General features: G+C 42.3%; 1 protein-coding gene across 2 annotated transcripts; it reads right to left on the bottom strand.

Annotated features, from left to right (window-relative positions):
- Positions 1-906: 906 nt before the first annotated feature.
- WDR82 (WD repeat domain 82) lies at positions 907-18,335 on the bottom strand. 2 transcript variants are annotated; one of them, XM_028718753.2, is made up of 9 exons: positions 17,867-18,335; positions 12,086-12,183; positions 7,738-7,804; positions 7,491-7,593; positions 4,952-5,068; positions 4,401-4,556; positions 2,453-2,522; positions 2,086-2,228; positions 907-1,689 (listed from the first exon to the last, which is right to left on the bottom strand). In XM_028718753.2, the coding sequence occupies exons 1-9, from the start codon at positions 18,025-18,027 to the stop codon at positions 1,660-1,662; spliced, it is 945 nt and encodes a 314-aa protein (XP_028574586.1). In that variant the 5' UTR covers positions 18,028-18,335; the 3' UTR covers positions 907-1,659. The 2 variants fall into 2 exon arrangements, with proteins under 2 accessions (XP_028574586.1, XP_028574587.1); XM_028718754.2 differs by having other exon boundaries at positions 7,494-7,593; positions 17,867-18,333.
- Positions 18,336-18,383: the final 48 nt, after the last annotated feature.

Below are 18,383 nucleotides of genomic sequence, written 5' to 3'. Positions count from 1 at the left end.
TGAATTAAAACAGAAGAAGCCAGGAGGTTGCATGCTGATGCAGTTGAGGCAAATCCCTGAGCTGCGGCTACCTGCATCCTTGAACTTTGGCAGGCTCAGGAGAGATCCAGCCATTATCTCTGCAGAGTGAACAACCGCTGGAAACAAACACAACAAAAACCCATACAATTTAGTTAATAAGGCAATTGGAGTTATCTACCCCAGCAGCTCAAACTTAAAATGTTACATTCCTCAGCACGGCTCCTGCACAGCAGCTCTTTGTGGAGGATTTAGAGAATGCCTGGGATGCAGTACTGTAACATGTACCACCAGAGCATGTTCTAAATGCAGAGGAAAGTTCTCCAAAGGTGTGAACAACACTTAGCAAAGCCAGGACATAGCCAAAGGAAACACGGTTCCGTATCAAAATGCTAGTGGCTTTAAGAGTGAGGGTTTCATGAGAGTTCAAAACCACTAGAGAATGAAGCACTGAAATTGTGCTTGGATGATAATTATTGAAATGTGCAGGCTAGTAGTTTTAAGTACTTGGCAGTAAAGGCTACAAAGCAGTAGGCCCAGATGCACATCACTATAATAGAACAGCTGACCTTGATTTCATTTCCTGTTGCCACATGACATGCTTACTTACATGCCCCTTCATTCTTCAGCAAAAGGACTCACAGGCCAAGAAAGCAAACAAGCTGAAAACAAACTGGAAATTCTGCAGTCCCATCAAGTTAGTTTGACAGAGTTAGTTAATTAAATTTGCACCAACAGAATGACCCCATTCACAATGGGTGGAAATATTTAGGGAAGGGGGCAGTACAAGCTGTGCCTAGCCTTGGAGGAATGGAATGGAAGTATGGAGAACAGGAAGACCGATGTGTGAAAGGCAGGTGAAGAACCAAGACTAATTCCACAATACTGTATTGGTCCAAATGTTACTTTTTAATATCTAAAAGTAAAAAAATATGCTCCATCCACCCCCTCCCCATATTTACATAATCAGTTGCAATTACACTGAAAGAAGGGGTACAGAGAATGCATTTCCATCCAGTCTGTTTTTAAATGCATTTTACAGCTGAAAACTTCTTTATTGCTTAGGATCATCCACTCCAAGTCCCTGCATGTCCTTGACAGTGCCATGTCAAGGAATCCAAAATGTCTATAGTCTCATGGGAGTATTAGTAGCACAAGAAGCTTTCTCCAAGAACGGGGTAGTTGCTGTATATATGGCACAAAGATTTATGTGGCACAAAGAAGCACTTAAGGAGTGCAGAGTGTATTTACTGTTGATATTTCAGAACAGAGAAAACATTCTTGTTTTTCAACAAGCCCAGAATCCTAGGAGCTTACAATTGATAACCCTTACTTAAAAACAAAAGGGACTGATGTATCAACATGTATTTGCTGTGCCAATATTAAACCAAAGCTCTGCTACAATTCGGGACGATACTTGCTAGGATCTCAAGTTCCTGAACTGGTAGGTGCGCAGCCAAATGAAAATATCCTTTTGAAGGGATGCAGCAAAGAGCCTGGCATACCAAAATATAAATAGGATGTGCTGCATGGGAGCATTCAAGTCTGCGATGTAATCCCAGTACTTCTATTACAGTCTTCACAAATACGTTGCTGTCAGTACAATTTGAAAACTGTCCAATGGAAAAGATGAATCCGGAATTAGTCATCTATAGTGGGTAACCAAAAGGCCTGAAAGAAGAAACAAAATCAGTGTGGTTCTAGTATGTCTGCCAATTTTCTAATTACAAAGAACTGTTCAATATAAATTGAGAGTTTATACTTCCTGCTTACATAGTCCATGTGCATTTAGAAGTGCACTGTTCTGTAAGTATGTTAAGGGGACAGGAGTGCACACACAAGCCTCACCCCCATGTTCTCACAGCATCGTATGCACACACAGGGTCCCTGACCTTCCCCTGCAGGGGGCTTGAATGCAAGTAGATTTCTCTGCAATCAACTCTGCTTTGACAAGGTCCTCATCCCTACAAAAAGCCATTCTCACTTTCAAACACCCATAAGGAGTTGTCCGAAGCATGCACATATTCAATTTGGCTGGGGTTCTGTAGAAACCTATTGTCTCCTTACCATATTGGAGCATGCACTGGCAAAGGTCATAAATCTTGGGTTGAACTGTAAACAGGTAATAGGGCCTGTGTGCTTCCCATCTAGCACTGCTACTTTCATTCCAGTCTCTCCATTCCAGACGTGGATCTTCCCATCCTCTGATCCTGTAAATTGGATTATGCAATATTAGTATGAAGCACCAACAGGAGACCAATTAATTAAGCAACCCAACTGATTTTCAACTGATGGCACAGCCAATATATACAAAACAGCCAGATACACCCAAGAAGGGCAGAAATCTTTTCAGGCCATAGGCTGCATTGGAAGTGACACTGAAATTACTTTTCAAACTTGGTGTTCCACAGTTAAAGGAGTGTGGCTCTCTTACCAATCATTATAAACTGAGAGTCTGGGGTGAATGAAGCTTCCAGTGTAACAGCTTTTGTGTTGTTAAATCCCTGCAAAGAAAAAGGAAAAGTGAGTTTGGAGGCAAGAAAAGCAAGTCAATGCCTCACGCTAAGAAGCAAGAATCCACTAGAGTCCAGAAGATGATACACATGAAATCCTTTAGTTACCTGGGTTAAAAAGGGTGATTGAAGATTTTGGGAAGTAAACGGCAATTAGGCAGAAACTGTAAATATTTGAAGTATACTTGAAATTAAAGGGATATTAATAAAAGAAACTGATGTGCTGACAATCTAGTCCTGCCAGACCTAGAGAACTATTGGGCCCTTGATGAACTACTGCAGTAAAAGAGTTTGGCTCAGCATAACCTTTGTCGTACAGAAGCAGCATGTGCAAGACCTTGGGCTGATAAGGGAATGAGGAAGGTCTTGTGTGGTGGCTTGGTGAATGATGAAGCCACTAAATGAGAGAAGCTAAGATGACATTACAGGAGAAAACTGGGTAAACAAAGGGGATGGAAAAAATTGTTCCCACCTATGATCAATATAAAAACCTATAAAGGACAGGAGTAGGGTAGGCTTACTTTGTCTCTCAAAAGATGGAGAAAGGACCATGAGACCCATTGATATTGATGGCCACTGTTAATTATGAACTACAGTACTATGGAACTTAAAATAATCACGTCTTAAGTAGGGAAGTTTAGGGAAGTTTTTAATATTTAATGCTGTATTGTTTTTAACACTTGATTGGAAGCCGCCCAGAGTGGCTGGGGAAACACAGCCAGATGGGCGGGGTATAAATAATAAATAATTATTAAATTATTATTATAAGTAGATGAACAAGAAGACTGTAGGAGGACATTGTAATGCAATACCAAGTACTGTTATGTAAAGAATTCATGCTTTATCGGCTTTCTTTATCTATTACACTTGCATTGGGTAGTCTGCTTAATAAATTACTGTTTCAGTTGCACTATTGACTCACTTGTCACTCTTATTAGTTTAAGCCTTGTCTGCTGGGCTGCAATATTGAACACTGATTTCCACCAAACATTAATAGGTTTATGGAAGAAGCGCCTGATAGTGCCTCCTAAAAATGTCTGTAGCATAAACATTTAGACAGAATGATTGTTGAAAGATGAACAGCTGAGAAATCTTTAAAACAATACTAGTGGATCTGTGCAATACCATATTTTTTTTGCTCTATAAGACACACCCGACCATCAGACGCACCTAGTTTTTAGAGAAGAAAAACAAGAAAAGCCAGCAAGAGCCGCAGACACGCTCGCTCGGTGTGGCTCTTTAAAGATACCGAGTGGCTCTTGCTGGCTTTTCCGGGAGGTGGGAGAAGGGACTGACAGACTTCTCTCAGTCCCTTCTCCCACCTCCCTGAAAAGCCAGAGCAAGCTGCGCAGCTATCTCTGAAGCCAGCACAGCAAGAGGGAGAGCTGCGCAGTGCCTCTTGTTGTGCCGCCTTCCCAGCAAAGCAGGATGAGGGACGGAAGGGTGCCCTTACGCAGCTCTCCCTCTTGCTGTGCTGGCTTCAGCGATAGCTGTGCAAAGCCTCTTCAGCTATCGCTGAAGCCAGCACAGCAAGAGGGAGAGCTATGCAGCGCCTCTTGGTCTGCTGGCTTCCCAGTGAAGCAGGATGAGGGACAGAAGGGGCTCCGTAAGGGCTCCCTTCCGTCCCTCCTTCCGCTTTACTGGGAAGGCAGCACAACAAGAGGCGCTGCGCAGCTCTCCCTCTTGCTGTGCTGGCTTCAGAGATAGGTGCGCAGCCTGCATTCACTCCATAAGACGCACACACATTTCCCCTTACTTTTTAGGAGGAAAAAAGTGTGTCTTATGGAGTGAAAATTACGGTACATCTCACCTATAACTAAGGATGTTTAAGACAGAGAGCTCCCCAGAAAGTAAGGAAAGCAGCCTCACCGCAAATGTATGAAGAACAGCTCCTTTAAAGGCATCTATGAGTCGGATGAACCCTCCATTGGTTGATATAAGAACAAGTTTACCATCACTGCTGAACTTCAAACCAGTCCACTCACAGGTTCGGTCATACTGCATCTTAAAGGTAGCAAATGGACCCTTCAAGAAAGAAAACCAAATGAGGGCATATAGCAGAACCATCTCAATCATTCTATTTATGAAAGTTAACATGAACCTGCACAAACACAGTCATACTGAATTTTTTTCTGTGAGAAGACTGAAGGGAGCCAGTGAGCATCTCTTGGTCACTGGAATGCTGGCAAAGAATGCTGGTCTAGACCCTGATCAGATAGGGCATTCTTCAACATGAATGAAAACTCAGGACCACTTAACAAAAATTACGTTTTACTTTAAGAGATCTAGAGTGTGACTTTTGTTTTTTAGAGTTAAATGCATGATGTCTGAATCACAGGAATTCTGCCCCTGTTACAGACATGTTTATAGAGATCTCTTGGGAATGTTTACAATCTCAAATGCACCTGAACATTACATACCTTATCAAACGAGCGAAGATCATAAAGCTTCACCATTTCGGAATTGACCCCAGCTGCAAAAATCAGCCCCTCTGGATCAAATGAACACACAGGCTTCCCTTGAGGATGCATCAAGCCCTATAATTTGGGAAATTAAAAGAAATTACTCCACATAAAACAAAAAGTGTTACTTCTATTACTGTTAAATCACAATACAAGCAAGAACGCATGCACTCTCTCTCACAGTCAACAATATACATTATACATTATTTAATAATAATAATAGAAATCATGCCCACTATATTTCTAAACCAGAATACTGAGTTGGAATGATTAAATGTGAATCATCAACAAAGATGAATCACTAACAGGTATGCATGTAGTTTCCTAACTACTGTGGCAAGCAATGCCAGCATATAAATAAAACTATGTATTAACAATTATATCACAATATCTAGTATTGCTCTATCACAACACTGTTAAGAGATTATTTAAAATTTCCATGGTTCAACATATAATTGAAAAAACTTAGTTGTGAATTATGTCTTCTATATGATTACAGCCAAACCCACATTTTCATTGGTGCCACAGATACCTGTAAAACTCCATTCAATATATATGGGTGGCATTACTTGAGTCTAAGCTCCGTGAAGAACCAAGGAAAGTTAGTATTTACAGGTAACGTGCCTTGGCATAATCTTATGAGAAACATATTATAAATTACACCATTTTTCTGGACCTCATAAACAATTGCTAAATTACAGTTTACTTGGTTTTTTGACAACTCTGTACCTGACTGTCAGGGAACTGCCATCAGAACAGGGGCGGGAAACAGAGGGGCAGTTGTGTTACAGGGAGCCTCTGAAAATCTTGCAAAGCAGTTCTTCTTCCAGTGATGAGGAAAACCCCACCTCCAGTGGGGAAGAGGTGAATGGACCAGAGGATGCTGGTGGGAGCCTCAGCACCACTTCTGGCAAAGCCGGCCAGGAGGGAAGCACGTCCCCTCTGTCGCCCACCCTGCACAGAAGTCTAAAGCGCAAAGAGGGATGGAAAAGGCTGGGCGTAACGAGGCTTTTATGCTGGAGGAGGTCCAGGAAACAGGCACTCCTGAACTCTGCTAGCGATTGAGGCAGGCATGAACTTTGGGTAAATAATTTGCACCAAAATAAAACCTGTAAAAGACTGGTCGGAGTCCTGTCTGCTTACTCGTGAGCAGCCACCCTTGCCATCTGACACTGACCCTTAGGTATTCCAATGAATACAATTTAGTTAAGACATATTCATTTTGTTTAAAGGTAAAGGTAAAAGTAAAGGGTCCAGCTACAAAAGATAAGCTAAAGTTGGATCTAAGAGGAATTGATGGTGTTCATATAGGGAGTCCCAAGATCTTTGTTTAAAATTTATTTAATTATAGTTCTGATTTTACTCCTCCCCAAAGCTCAGCCTCAAATTGAGCTAAAGCCTTGGCAGAGAAAATACTCAAAATAGGAACTATCTGCTTTTGAATCTGAACAGATGTTTTGACAGCAGCTATCTGAAATTTCCCAGTTAACATTTTACCAAGAAAAAGGTTGCAGGTATCTAAATGCCTGTTTGTGTTTACACATTTGGCTATCAAGCAGCCATTTACATTTTTGGGATATTTAAGCAAACATAACCTAAGAGTGCTTGATTACTTCCTACAGTGATCCAAATTTAGACAATGTTAGTTAAGCCTATCTTATTTCATGATAACAATGCTAGGTTATTGGAATAAAGCTGAGCTGAAATCTTTCATTCCACCAAAGCAGACATTTCTGCAATAATGTTGTTTATGCAAAAAATGAAAAGTGGGACCTAACTACAGCTCTCCTTTACCCATTTTTATCGAAACTGCTTATATTAAAACATCATTAATGCACACTCTTAATTGCAGGGTAGTGTTCTAACGCAGAGTCTGTACAAGTCACAGTAACCTTTTGTCAATATTAGCACTGGCCAACTTGTGTGCCACAGCTGGTCCTTATTTATTAAATCAAAGGCTAAGATATCAATGCAAGTTACAAATTAATCTTTATTTGTGTCCTTGATATATTTAGAAATCAAATAATGTAACAGAGATATCCAATCAGATTCCAGTGCTTCCTACAACTACCTTGCTCTTCATCAATAGAATAATTCTCTTCATCCCAGAGTTGCAGCTTTTGACGAAGAAACTGGATACATACCCAAAGGCTGAACATTTGCTATAATTGTGTGGGTAACAACCATGCATAAGGTTTAAAAATATTACTATGAAGTGTGTGCATGGAGGGAGAATGTTCTTTGGGACCACAACACATGGGGAGGTGAACATTTCCCTCCCCAGTTGCGATTCCAATGCTGAACCACCACAAATTCTGGCAATTAGTATTAGAGAAAAGGCTCAAACTGATGCACAGAACAGATTTATAGGCTTGTAATTCCTTTGGCAACACGCCATCTTTTAGTGGAATTGAATACTATGCTCTACAGTCTATTCTACATTCTGAAGCAGCCCTCCAGTGCACCTTATGCCGACTACCCATTAACCAATACTCAATACCTGGCAATTTGGAGATCGAAGATCCCAAAGTCTGATGGTCTTATCAAGCGACCCAGAAATAAAGGTATCATCCACTGGAGACATGGACAGAGCAACAACTCTGAAGGTGAGATAAAAATAAATGACACAAAACTATTTTTTCATCTTTCATTCTTGCCAATTTAAACAAGATAAAAATTCAACAAAATGCACCGTTATTCCTGCTTCTTTACCAGCAAAATTACGAGTGCACTACTCATCTTACCTTTTGCTATGTCCTGGGAAGTATCTGATGTATTTATTGTCATGCAGAGAGAGGTATCTGATTGTATCTACAAGAAATCAACAAGGCAAACAATATTATACAGCAACCCTGCATCACCTGGCCAGTAATAACAGTTTGTTTATTTCAATAGAGACAGTTATTTTTCTTGAAACAGTTATTGTGTGGGTTAAAACTGAAGCCACGAATTACAGTCTTCTGGCATAGCCTGAGCAAAATAGTACAGTACTTGCATGACCCAGCATGAAAATGTTTTAGGTTTCAGCCAGTAGGAATAATATACTGTACTTTCTGTTAAAAAATATAACCATTTCTCTACCTGCAGTTTGTTTAACTTTTAGCTGTGTTAAGAATTTAGCAGTCATGTAAACCTTATCCGAGTGCCAACCACCTCAGCTCAACAACTGCAGTTAAAATGAGAATTCTGGGATACTGAACTCTGAAAACTACTTCTGGATAAAAAGAAATGAACGGAAGTAAACAAGTAAAAGACAACTAAACAGCAATACTTAAACATGTATATAAACACGAATAGAACATTGAGATTGATCACTTGCATTATATTTGCAGTATTTCTCAATCAGTATTTTCAACATACTTTTTTGGTTTGTACTCCAGTTACAGTTAAGTAAGTTATACAGCAAATAAAACTAATCTTGTAAAATTGTTTCTCAGACTTTACTCAAAGTTATATTTATAAATGTTGATGTAAATAAGTCAGCTTCTTCAAAAGACAAACTATAGTGGGAGAGCAAATAAGATGGAATTTCAACTCCCAAGTGGAAAGTAAGGATGCAGAACCCACACATTTTGCAGCCCTTTAATCGCATGAAAAATAATGTGCTTAAGTATTTTCCAGTGAAACTGATAAGAACATACAGAGGGACGTAGCCACATTTTGAAGAACAATTTTGCAAGCCAAAAATGAATGCCCAGGACAGACATGCTAGTCTGAAGAGCCAACTCTCTACCATGCACACTGCAATGCACAGGTTTTTTTAAATTCCTGAATCTATTGTTTAAACACACATACATTTGAGAGAGACTGATGGTCTTTAAGTAGCAACAGTTACCTGGCACCAAACGAATGCAGGGAGGAAGCGCCTTGTTTTAGCAGATAAAGCTCTGTCCCAGGCAAGGCAGTGGCCTGTACAGTTATCTCCTGTACCGGGTGGTATCATAGACCCTCAAACTGTACAAACTACTACCTCAGCCTGGAATCAGGCAGGTAGAATTAGGCTTGAAAACTGAGACATTCTTCATAGAGGAGTATATCAGCAGAGCTGGTTCAAGCAGAAATTCAGAAGCACCTAAATATTAATTCAAATACACAAATTGTGGCAAGCCTCCTGCTGGAAAGGATTTTGACTTGCCTGCCTCTTCCAAGAACATGTCCATACTGTCTCAGTTCTTACAATGCTTCAGACATTCAAGATAGATACCTTTTGAAGCACATATCAGTGATGCAAGGTAGAAAAATTTTCTACTGTTTTTCCCCCATTTGTAAAAATCCATTATTTCATAAAATTCATTAGTTACACATAAAACAGTCAAACTCTGCAGTTTCAAAGTTGTGATTAACTTTTTGTAGATGACTATCCCTCAGAAGTGTACATGAATATGTAATAAATATAAATACATTTTTGTGTGTTTGTTTTCCTTTAAATTTTAAACCCTGAGTTGTAGCCAAGCTTAGTCATACTCAAAGTAGACCAATTGAAATTATTAAACCTATGGTCAGTGTCAACCTTTCCATACTACTAGCAGAAGTCAGCACAATGACTCCCACTAGTGCAATGGTACCCCACTCAAAGCTGCTCTGGAGGGGCGGGAGAACACTAAGAACAGCATGTCGTGGGAGAAGAGGGAAGATCATTCCATAAGGCAAGCAGAAAACACTAGTGCTGACAGAACAACATCCTTCATACGACAATGAATTCCTCCCATTAGTAACGTCCATTAAGTTCAACAGGTCTACTGTGAAAAGGACTAGCATTGGACACAGCCCTATGTAAGGAAGTATATGTTGCCAAGCTGTTACTGCATTTTTTGCTCTATAGGACGCACTTTTCCCCCTCCAAAAATGAAGGGGAAATGTGTGTGCGTCCTATGGAGTGAATGCAGGCTTTCGCTGAAGCCTGGAGAGCAAGAGGGGTCGGTGCGCACCGACCCCTCTCGCTCTCCAGGCAGCTATCCGCAAGCCTTTGGAGAGCTCCGAAGGCTTGCGGATAGCTGCCTGTTTTGGGGGCTTCCCCCATTCCCAGCCCCGCAAGCTCTGGGAGTGACGGTGAGGTTGCACGCAATCTTGCCGCCGCTCCTGGACCTGTTTCGGGGGCTGGGGGAATCTCGGGGTTCCCCCGCCCCAGCCCCGCGGCTAAAAACGAAGCCAAAACAGCGAGCGGGATCCTTCTGCCAAAGCCACGCGCAGCCTCTCCCGGCTGGAGAGGTTGCGTGTGGCTAAAGAGGAAGCCAAGGCAGCCAGCGGGATGGATCTCGCTCGCTGTCTTGGCTTCTTTGCTCTTTGGGGTGGCGGGGGGGGGGGAATAATTCCCCCCTTTATTTACCCCCCCCTAAAAACTAGGTGTGCCCTATGGTCCGGTGTGCCCCATGGAGCAAAAAATACGGTATATCTCGAAGAGTATTTTCAAGTAAAGCTTTGGCTTGAATACAGCATTACAGCTTCAATGGCTAAGTTCGCATGCAACCCTGGTAGTGCTATGCAGATGAGCCTCAACTAGCCCAAACATGATTCACCTAATCCCCGCTTCTTATTTTTACTAAAACAATCCATTATGTAAAATCAGACTCAATTGATTTAGGGTTTGGAAATTATTTATTTTTAATTTATTTGTTTATATCCCATCTCTCTTCCAAGGATCTCAAGGTACATATAGTTCTCCCCTGAACTCCCATTTTATCATCACATCAACCTGTGAGGTAAGTTAAAGTGAGAGGCAGTAACTAGTCTAAGGGCACCCACTGAGCTTTAGGACAGAGTGGGGTTTGTACCTTGGTTTCTCAGGCCCTAGTCCAACACTCTAACCAGTGCACCGTGCTGGTTCTGGAAAACCCATATCACTGCATACTTTAACACTGCCAACCATGGCTGAGGACTGTTTCATAATCAAGGAATGTACACACATTTTGTTTTTTAAAAAGAAAAGTTAAGGAGTCATATCATAATTTTGTACACCCAGCAAGAGAAGGATGTGGTTAATTACTGCTGTGGTATCACCTCTATGCAGAGGCCAGAAAGATTGGCCAGTTCTGAAAATATTCTGAATGTTAAGCTTTAGATTAAAAAACTCAAGATATTATTCATAATACTTTTATTACCCTCTATGAATGCCTACAATTCTTCTCAGATAATTTTTAGAATAAGGAAGTATATGTTGACTATTCTTTAAAGGACACCAAATATCTTACCATCTTACTCTCAGGTTATAACTGCTGAATTTGACAAAAGTTTTATTATTTTACTCAAGGTGTAAAATATTGAGCCAAAATAGATATGAGTACAAAATAAATTCCTTGTACTTACAGCTTAAATTGACAGATCTTAAAAAGGATAATTTTAGAAGCTTGCCCTACAAAGGGCGAAAAACCTCCACCCTGTGGGCACAGGACCCAATATGGCAAGCAAGGCTGCTTTCCCCAAACATGCCCGCCCACCCCACACCTGATGGCATATATATGAAGACAGGTGTGGGACAGGTAAGGATGTGGCTACAAAATAACAACTGGGAGCTTAAATCAGCACCACCATCAAGCTTTACTAGAATTGGTTGCACTAAGGCAGGCTTCCTCAACCTTGGCCCTACAGATGTTTTTGGCCTACAACTCTCATGATCCCTAGCTAGCAGGACTAGTGATCAGGGATGCTGGGAATTGTAGTCTCAAAACATCAGGAGGGATGAGGTTGAGGAAGCCTGCACTAAGGGGTTCCCCCACTGAGCCGCCCAGCTTTGTCCATTTGCAGGTGCAGTGTTAAATCAAATCGTACTCACAAATGGACTTTAATGCACTATAAGCCAGTAGCAAAGTTAAGAGACACCTGCATACATGTTTAGCTTGCATCAAATCAATCGTTCAGGCTTTCATTTCACCCTGATTAAAAGTTCAGTCAAGAACTGACTAAGGAATCTCTTTAAAATAATAATTTAGAGATTAAACATTAAGTGCAGGAAAATATTCATTTACCTTCTAAAAGCTTGAATGAATAAACCACTCAATGTAATCAAGCCCAATCTTTTGCTCAAGTCTTCAGTATTTATTATCTATCCCTGCCAAAAAACAGGTAGATATCAGAGACAATGAATAGATCACTTACCATCTATTTTATTGGAACTGTACACCACAGTGTTGGCAGCATGCGTGTATCTGATGAGATCCACTCCATACTTTTTACTGTATAGTGTTCTCTTAGGTCTGCCAGGAAGAAATACAAGAACGATTATACTTGTTCCAACATACAAGAACTCTGCTTAGCCATATCAAAACCTTTAAAAAAGCAATTGAACACCTTCACTCAAAGAAGACAACTACCATTTTAAGACTGCTGTTTCTGTCACCTTTGATTACCACAAAATGAACTGTGACTAATAAATGATTTTTTTTTTTACATGCTAGTGATGCTAGTGTATGCCATTAAATAAAGAGATTGTGGGGCTAGAAACAGTTCCAATGAATATCTGGTCAGATTCAAAACAAGCTCACTTCAAACTATGGTGTCTGAAGCTGGTTTGTTAAACCACTCAGAGTTTATAATAAATCCTGGCCCAGATGACACAACAAGCAAAGATTCAGAGAAAAGTGAAACCAGATGCAGTCAAAACTTCCTTCTGGCTACACAGAGGTAGGGGAGAGGCGGCGGCAGTGCATTAGTCTTACTTGAGCTCCTTGATATCATGTTAAACCATGGTTAGCATGATGTGCAGACACAACCCAAAAACGAGCCCTAGATCTAATCTTCCACTACAGTAAGAAATTCCCTCACATCTGTCAAATCTTGTAACATACACAAAAGGACTTTGCTCTTTACTTTACACATAGCCAGGCAGAAGTAGCACAAGAAGTCAGCACTTATTTTGCCTGGCCTAGAGCTCAGCACGATATAGAAGAGCTCTCCTTTAACACATGGAGAAAATGTGGGGGAGGGGGAGGTTCAGAGGAAGTCATAAACATGTTTGGCTACTGAGTCATGCCAGTATTTCTGAATCTTTACCCAGGAAATTTAAAAGCAAGCATTGTAGCCTGCTGCAAGAAGAGATTCGTTATCTGTCTCATCATAAAAACTATATATTGGCCAGGAGCTTATGAACTTTATGGATGAGTCAATTTTGAACCTGGGCCTTCCGCATCAAAACCCAGTCTAGATACTGCATCTCATAGGCTAAGTCACTTTGAATGTACCAGTAAACTATAGTTTAGTATTATAGGAATGAGCTATGGGATACACCAGGAAGGGGTGGTCAGAAGCATCTACAGTCATACCTTGGTTTTTGAACGGAATCCGTTCCAGAAGTCCATTCGACGTCCGAAAATGTTAGAAAACCAAGATGCGGCTTTTGATTGGCTGTAGGAACTTCCTGCACTCAATTGGAAGCCGCAGAGATGATTGGGTTTGAGAAGTTTGGGAGCCAAAACATTCAAGTTGCAAGGCGTTCGACAACCAAAGTATGACTGTATTTTTAATTTTAATTACGATTCCTCCTTGTCTGCACTCCAGGATCTCTGGTTTGATTCAACTGATTCATGTAAGAATCATAAACCATGGCTAGAAAGTTTAATCAGAGTCCCAACTTTGGACATAACTGTAGTTAGTTTAAAATTGAAAGCAAAAGCTTTCAAGCTCATCCTTCTCACAGCAAAAGGAATGGTGTGAATGCACAAGCCCAGGTGTGTGGTTTGCTCCTGTAACACTAAACCATGGCCTATAGTGGTAGATTATAGTATTTAAGCAATAAACACAAATACATTTTATCTTCAAACTTGTTGATACTGTAACATAGGTAGGGGAATGAAAATTATGTTCTTGCTAAGTGAAAGGGTGTACAGTGGTACCTCGGGTTACATACACTTCAGGTAACAGACTCTGCTAACCCAGAAATAGTACCTCGGGTTAAGAACTTTGCTTTAGGATGAGAACAGAAATTGTGCTCCAGTGGCGCGGTGGCAGCAGGAGGCCCCATTAGCTAAAGTGGTGCTTCAGGTTAAGAACAGTTTCAGGTTAAGAACGGACCTCTGGAACAAATTAAGTACTTAACCCGAGGTACCACTGTACTGTGCCACTTCTATTACATCTAGCACTCAAAAATTCATTGCACTCTGGTATGTTATCTCCTCTTCAAACTGACAGAAGCATTAGGTGAATCTGGGACACTTAATTACAATTTGTCTATCTGTGGTCAGAGTGAGAATCAACAGAGTAGAAGAACAAATATAAAAAGAGCATGTAAACTGTGATTCAACAACAGGTGGCAAAATCCCCTTTTTGTTTATTATTTATTTAAACAATTTATATACTGCTTAACTATAACCACCTCTAAGCAGTGTACAAGAAATATAATACACAAAAAGGAATTTTTTGATGGAACTATAAAATTGGTCGGAAGTATAAAAATACTTCAATTAAAATGTCTTCAGTAGTTCAACAGGGAAGGGGGCTGCCTGATCTCAGCTGGAAAGGAGTTCCATAAAATTGAGCCCACAATGAAGTGAAAAGGTAAGGAACTCTTTTTGGCTTGATACACACTCCCCTTGGGGAAAGGGAGGGAACATACTGTATGTGTCACCAATGCCAACATGCAAGATCATAGGACTGCTTTCATGATAGTCAATTATTAAAAAGGCATTTATTTGGTCTAAGAACTGCCTTAAACAAGGAGAAAATAAAGCTTGGAGCTACACAACAACACATAGTCTGATTACATGTGAGTGTGCTTTTCATTGATGTCTCATTTCATAAGCTCTGGACACTCTTGCTAGGGGCAACCAATTTAACAAGTAAATGATTTTTTCCTTTGAAATTTGAAAAATTGCTTTAAACCTAAATCAGACAGATGCAAAAATAATATGGGTTTCAATAGAAGAAACTTTTTTTTAATAGCAAAGATAGCTTCATTCTTGGCAAAGATTTCACTATCCTCAAGGTTGACTGCGAAAGATTGTTTTATGCGCTCAGAATGAAAACAGAAACCATGATGCCTATTCAGGCAGTAGAATGAATTGGAACTGCGCCCCCCCCCCCATATTCTAAACTTTGCCCAGACAGGGTCAGCTAAGGAGTTAAGTACTTTAAAATACATGGAAAAGAGCAGACTCTTCAAGAGGGGAGAGCCGTAAATATGGGAACTCTGTCTACAAAAGAGAAGAGTAGAAATAATGGAGTAGAACTGATGACAGATTTATTATATATCTATGTACTGTAAGAAATACTGTTAATACAATTATTTTGAAAAACCCTATCTCACTGAATTTTAATAATTTATTATGTGTCTTTAAAAGTATTGGAAATTTTGTTTCCCTTCTTGATTCTTCAAGGTATCTAGCAGCTAATGTGAAAACAATCCTAACACAGCTGCACTTTACTGATCAAAGATATACATAGAAAAACTGGAAGGTCACAGTTCAAAATGCCTAAAAATGCAACATAAATAAACATTTTACATTTGTAATGGTATAAGTAGCACCAAAGAAGTGATAACACAGCTGCAAGGTGCAAATAAAAAATTACAACTGGCACCCTGCACCCTTCCCCCAAACTCTCACTCACACACAACCCAAATGTGATGTGGCCTAGGGTCTTCCATACCCATGCCATCCCTTTTCCTGTGTGGAGACTATGCACAACTTCAATTCCCAACATCTGGTGTGTGCACATGAGGAGCACACACAAGTTGTGTGCTGGGACCACATGGATTAAATATGCAAAATGAATGTGTCTAACACCCAACCCATCCCCCAACAAAGTGAAGCAAGCTAGATACAGCAGGAAAGGGGAAGACCTCTTTTCCCCCCTCCACGATACCACTGGTGGTTGGTTGTCAACAGAAGACATAGAGTCCCCAACCTCTGGCAGAAAAAAACCTCCCTTGTAATCTACCTTCTAGCAGAGGCATACCTAGGGTCCCTTCTGCTCTTGAGCTGTATCCCCCACCCCCATCACCCCCCCAAATCTGAGCAGCAGGTGAGGTTGCCTGGACAGGAGGAACATGTCTCCTTGGGGCTGAATGGGGCAGCTGCACTGTTTTCTGCCTGGTAGCTGCTCTGAGGACCCTTTCCGTCCCCTCCTGCACCTGTAGCAGCAACAACCTTTCCTGAGATCCCATCAGCTGGCAAGGCAGGACCTGGAGAGGTGAGCCAGGGGGCACTCCAGGTGTAACAGGAGGATTCTGCCTGATGGGTGAATTTTGTGCCCCTAGCAAGGGCAGATGTCGCCAACCCCTAGGTACACTTCTACCCCACAGAAGCACAGATTTGGAAGTGGGGTAGGGACTACTTTATTAGTGTACCAGACTTTTAGTAGGCAAGCTGAAGACAATTCTGTTATAGGTGTGATGCTGAAAATATCACATTCACTAGGACAGGGGTCTGCAACCTTTAAGACAAAAAGAGCCACTTGGACCCGTTTCCGAAGAAAAAAAACATGGGAGCCGCAAAACTAACCCATGCGACGTCACAGCCAGTACAGCGCCCGCCACAGTGCGGAGTGTCGGGGCGCACAATGCACCTCCTCCCCTCGCTAGTATCCGCCCCGGCAAAGGTGTAAAAGAGCCACATGCGGCTCCAGAGCCGCGGGTTGCAGACCCCTGCACTAGGATTTGGTAATCATTTACATTGTCTCAATGTTTTGGTCTCGCATATAAAAACAAGGAAGCGGGTCAAAGAAAGGTGCTTTCTGTATCGACTTTAACAAGACACTGAGTGAGAAGGAAAGAAAACTGAACATAAGCCTTTATAAATGCATTTTATTTAATTGAAACCCACTAACAGAAGCAGTAAATTGCATTTGCAAAAATAATTATAATCACCAAATCATTTAGCAGGGCAACACAAATGGAGTCGTGTCTGACATGACTGCCAGTATAATTCCATCTTCACTTTCTCACAATGATAAAAATGAAAGGGCAGCTACTTAGCAGTCTATCTATTCTACAGCGTTATATCTGGTGCTACTGACGGGACAGTTAGACTCACTTCATGTTCCTCTGCTGGCACAACCATATTCCAACTGAGGTACTGTTTTTATACATCACGCCTTTCTCCACTCAGCCCCAGTTTACCTACATCCCTAACACATCCATGTGCTAAAGATCCCACAATAATGCTATCTTGTTGAAGTCGCCATCAACATAGAGATTTTCTCCTAAACCTAGGACCAAGCACACTGCTTATTTGCATAGGTAAATACAAAGGTTAGGGGGCACAAGTGTCAACATAGGAAGGGAGGGGAACCCAATCACAGAACTGTAGTGTTGGAAGGGACCCAAGGATCATTTAGTCCAACCCCCTGCACTGCAGGAATAAGCAGCTGCCTCATACCAGGATCAACCTTGGCGTTATCAGCACCATGCTCTAAGCAATCTAGGCTGACAAACCAAAGGGGGGGGGGGGACCCTTTAGCTGATTCCTTTAAGATGTACAACTTGCTTTTCTCTAAGGCAGGAAACACCACCAATCCTTATAGAGCACTTGTACTTTCTCAAGAATATTAGAAAATAAGACAGGCCCTACTCACAGATTTCACAGTGTGATGAGGCGGCGGGATACAAATGGGGGGGACGGGGACTATGCCCTCGGTTCCTCCGTCCTTGGAAGTCGGGGCATCCCACCAACCCCGAGGCGCTTCTTGTCCTTCAGCCGGTCCTGCCAACAACACACCCACACCGGTCCCCAAGCCACCCTCCTCCACAAGTATCCTCAGATGCCGAGAACCGGTTTATTTTAAATGTTCTAAATTTCCCTCTTCAAGCCCCCCCTCCCCCTCCACTGACTCCCCTTCACCCGCGAGAGGTCTGAAGGGCCTCCTCCCGGCTTCAGAGAGGGTCTCTCTCTCTCCTCCCCCCCCCCCGCCTGCCCGGGCCTGCCCGCCCCCTCCCAGTACACTCACTTGCCCTCCTGGCAGTCGTAGAGCACGATGGAGTCGTCGTCGCTGCTGGAGATGACGGTCTCGCCGTTGGGGCTGAAGTCGAAGCAGTTGATCTTGTCCGAGTTCTCGCGGAACACTTTGGCCACGCGGAAGCTCCGCAGCACGTTGTCCGTCAGCTTCATGCCGCCGCCGGCGGGAGAGGAGGAGGAGGAGGGAGGGAAGGAGCCGGCGGGGCCTGCGCGCCGAAGAGGGCGCGGGGAAAGCGGGAAGCGCCTGCCTCGCGGCGGAGGGAGAGGAGGAAGCCGCAGGAAGGGGACGCTGGTGGGGCGGAGAAGCTGGTCGACGGCGCCCTCAGGCGGGCTCGAGTCAAGCTGCGGGCGGCAGGAGGAGGCGGCGGCGGCGGCAGTTGCAGCAGCGGCGGAGGCTACTCATTGTGTCCGCCATTTTGCGGCTCCAGGGGGCCCTGCGAGGAGGGAGGGAGGGAGGGGAGCGCGCCGCGCGGAATTGTGGGGCAGCGGAGGGAAAGCAAGGCGGAAGG

Source organism: Podarcis muralis, chromosome 2, assembly GCF_964188315.1.
Source record: "Podarcis muralis chromosome 2, rPodMur119.hap1.1, whole genome shotgun sequence".
Taxonomy (NCBI): Eukaryota; Metazoa; Chordata; class Lepidosauria; order Squamata; family Lacertidae; genus Podarcis; species Podarcis muralis.
The sequence above is the reverse complement of the archived record's forward strand: the minus strand, read 5'-3'. Positions and strand labels throughout refer to the sequence as shown.

Coding starts and splice junctions, on each gene's coding strand:
- WDR82 (XM_028718753.2), bottom strand. CDS start 18,027: ATGAAGCTGACGGACAACGTGCTGCGGAGCTTCCGCGTGGCCAAAGTG. Junction 7,594..7,737: donor TTCCCAGGACATAGCAAAAG/GTAAGATGAGTA, acceptor TCTCACCTTCAG/AGTTGTTGCTCTGTCCATGT. Junction 1,690..2,085: donor CCAGTGCATGCTCCAATATG/GTAAGGAGACAA, acceptor TTCTTCTTTCAG/GCCTTTTGGTTACCCACTAT.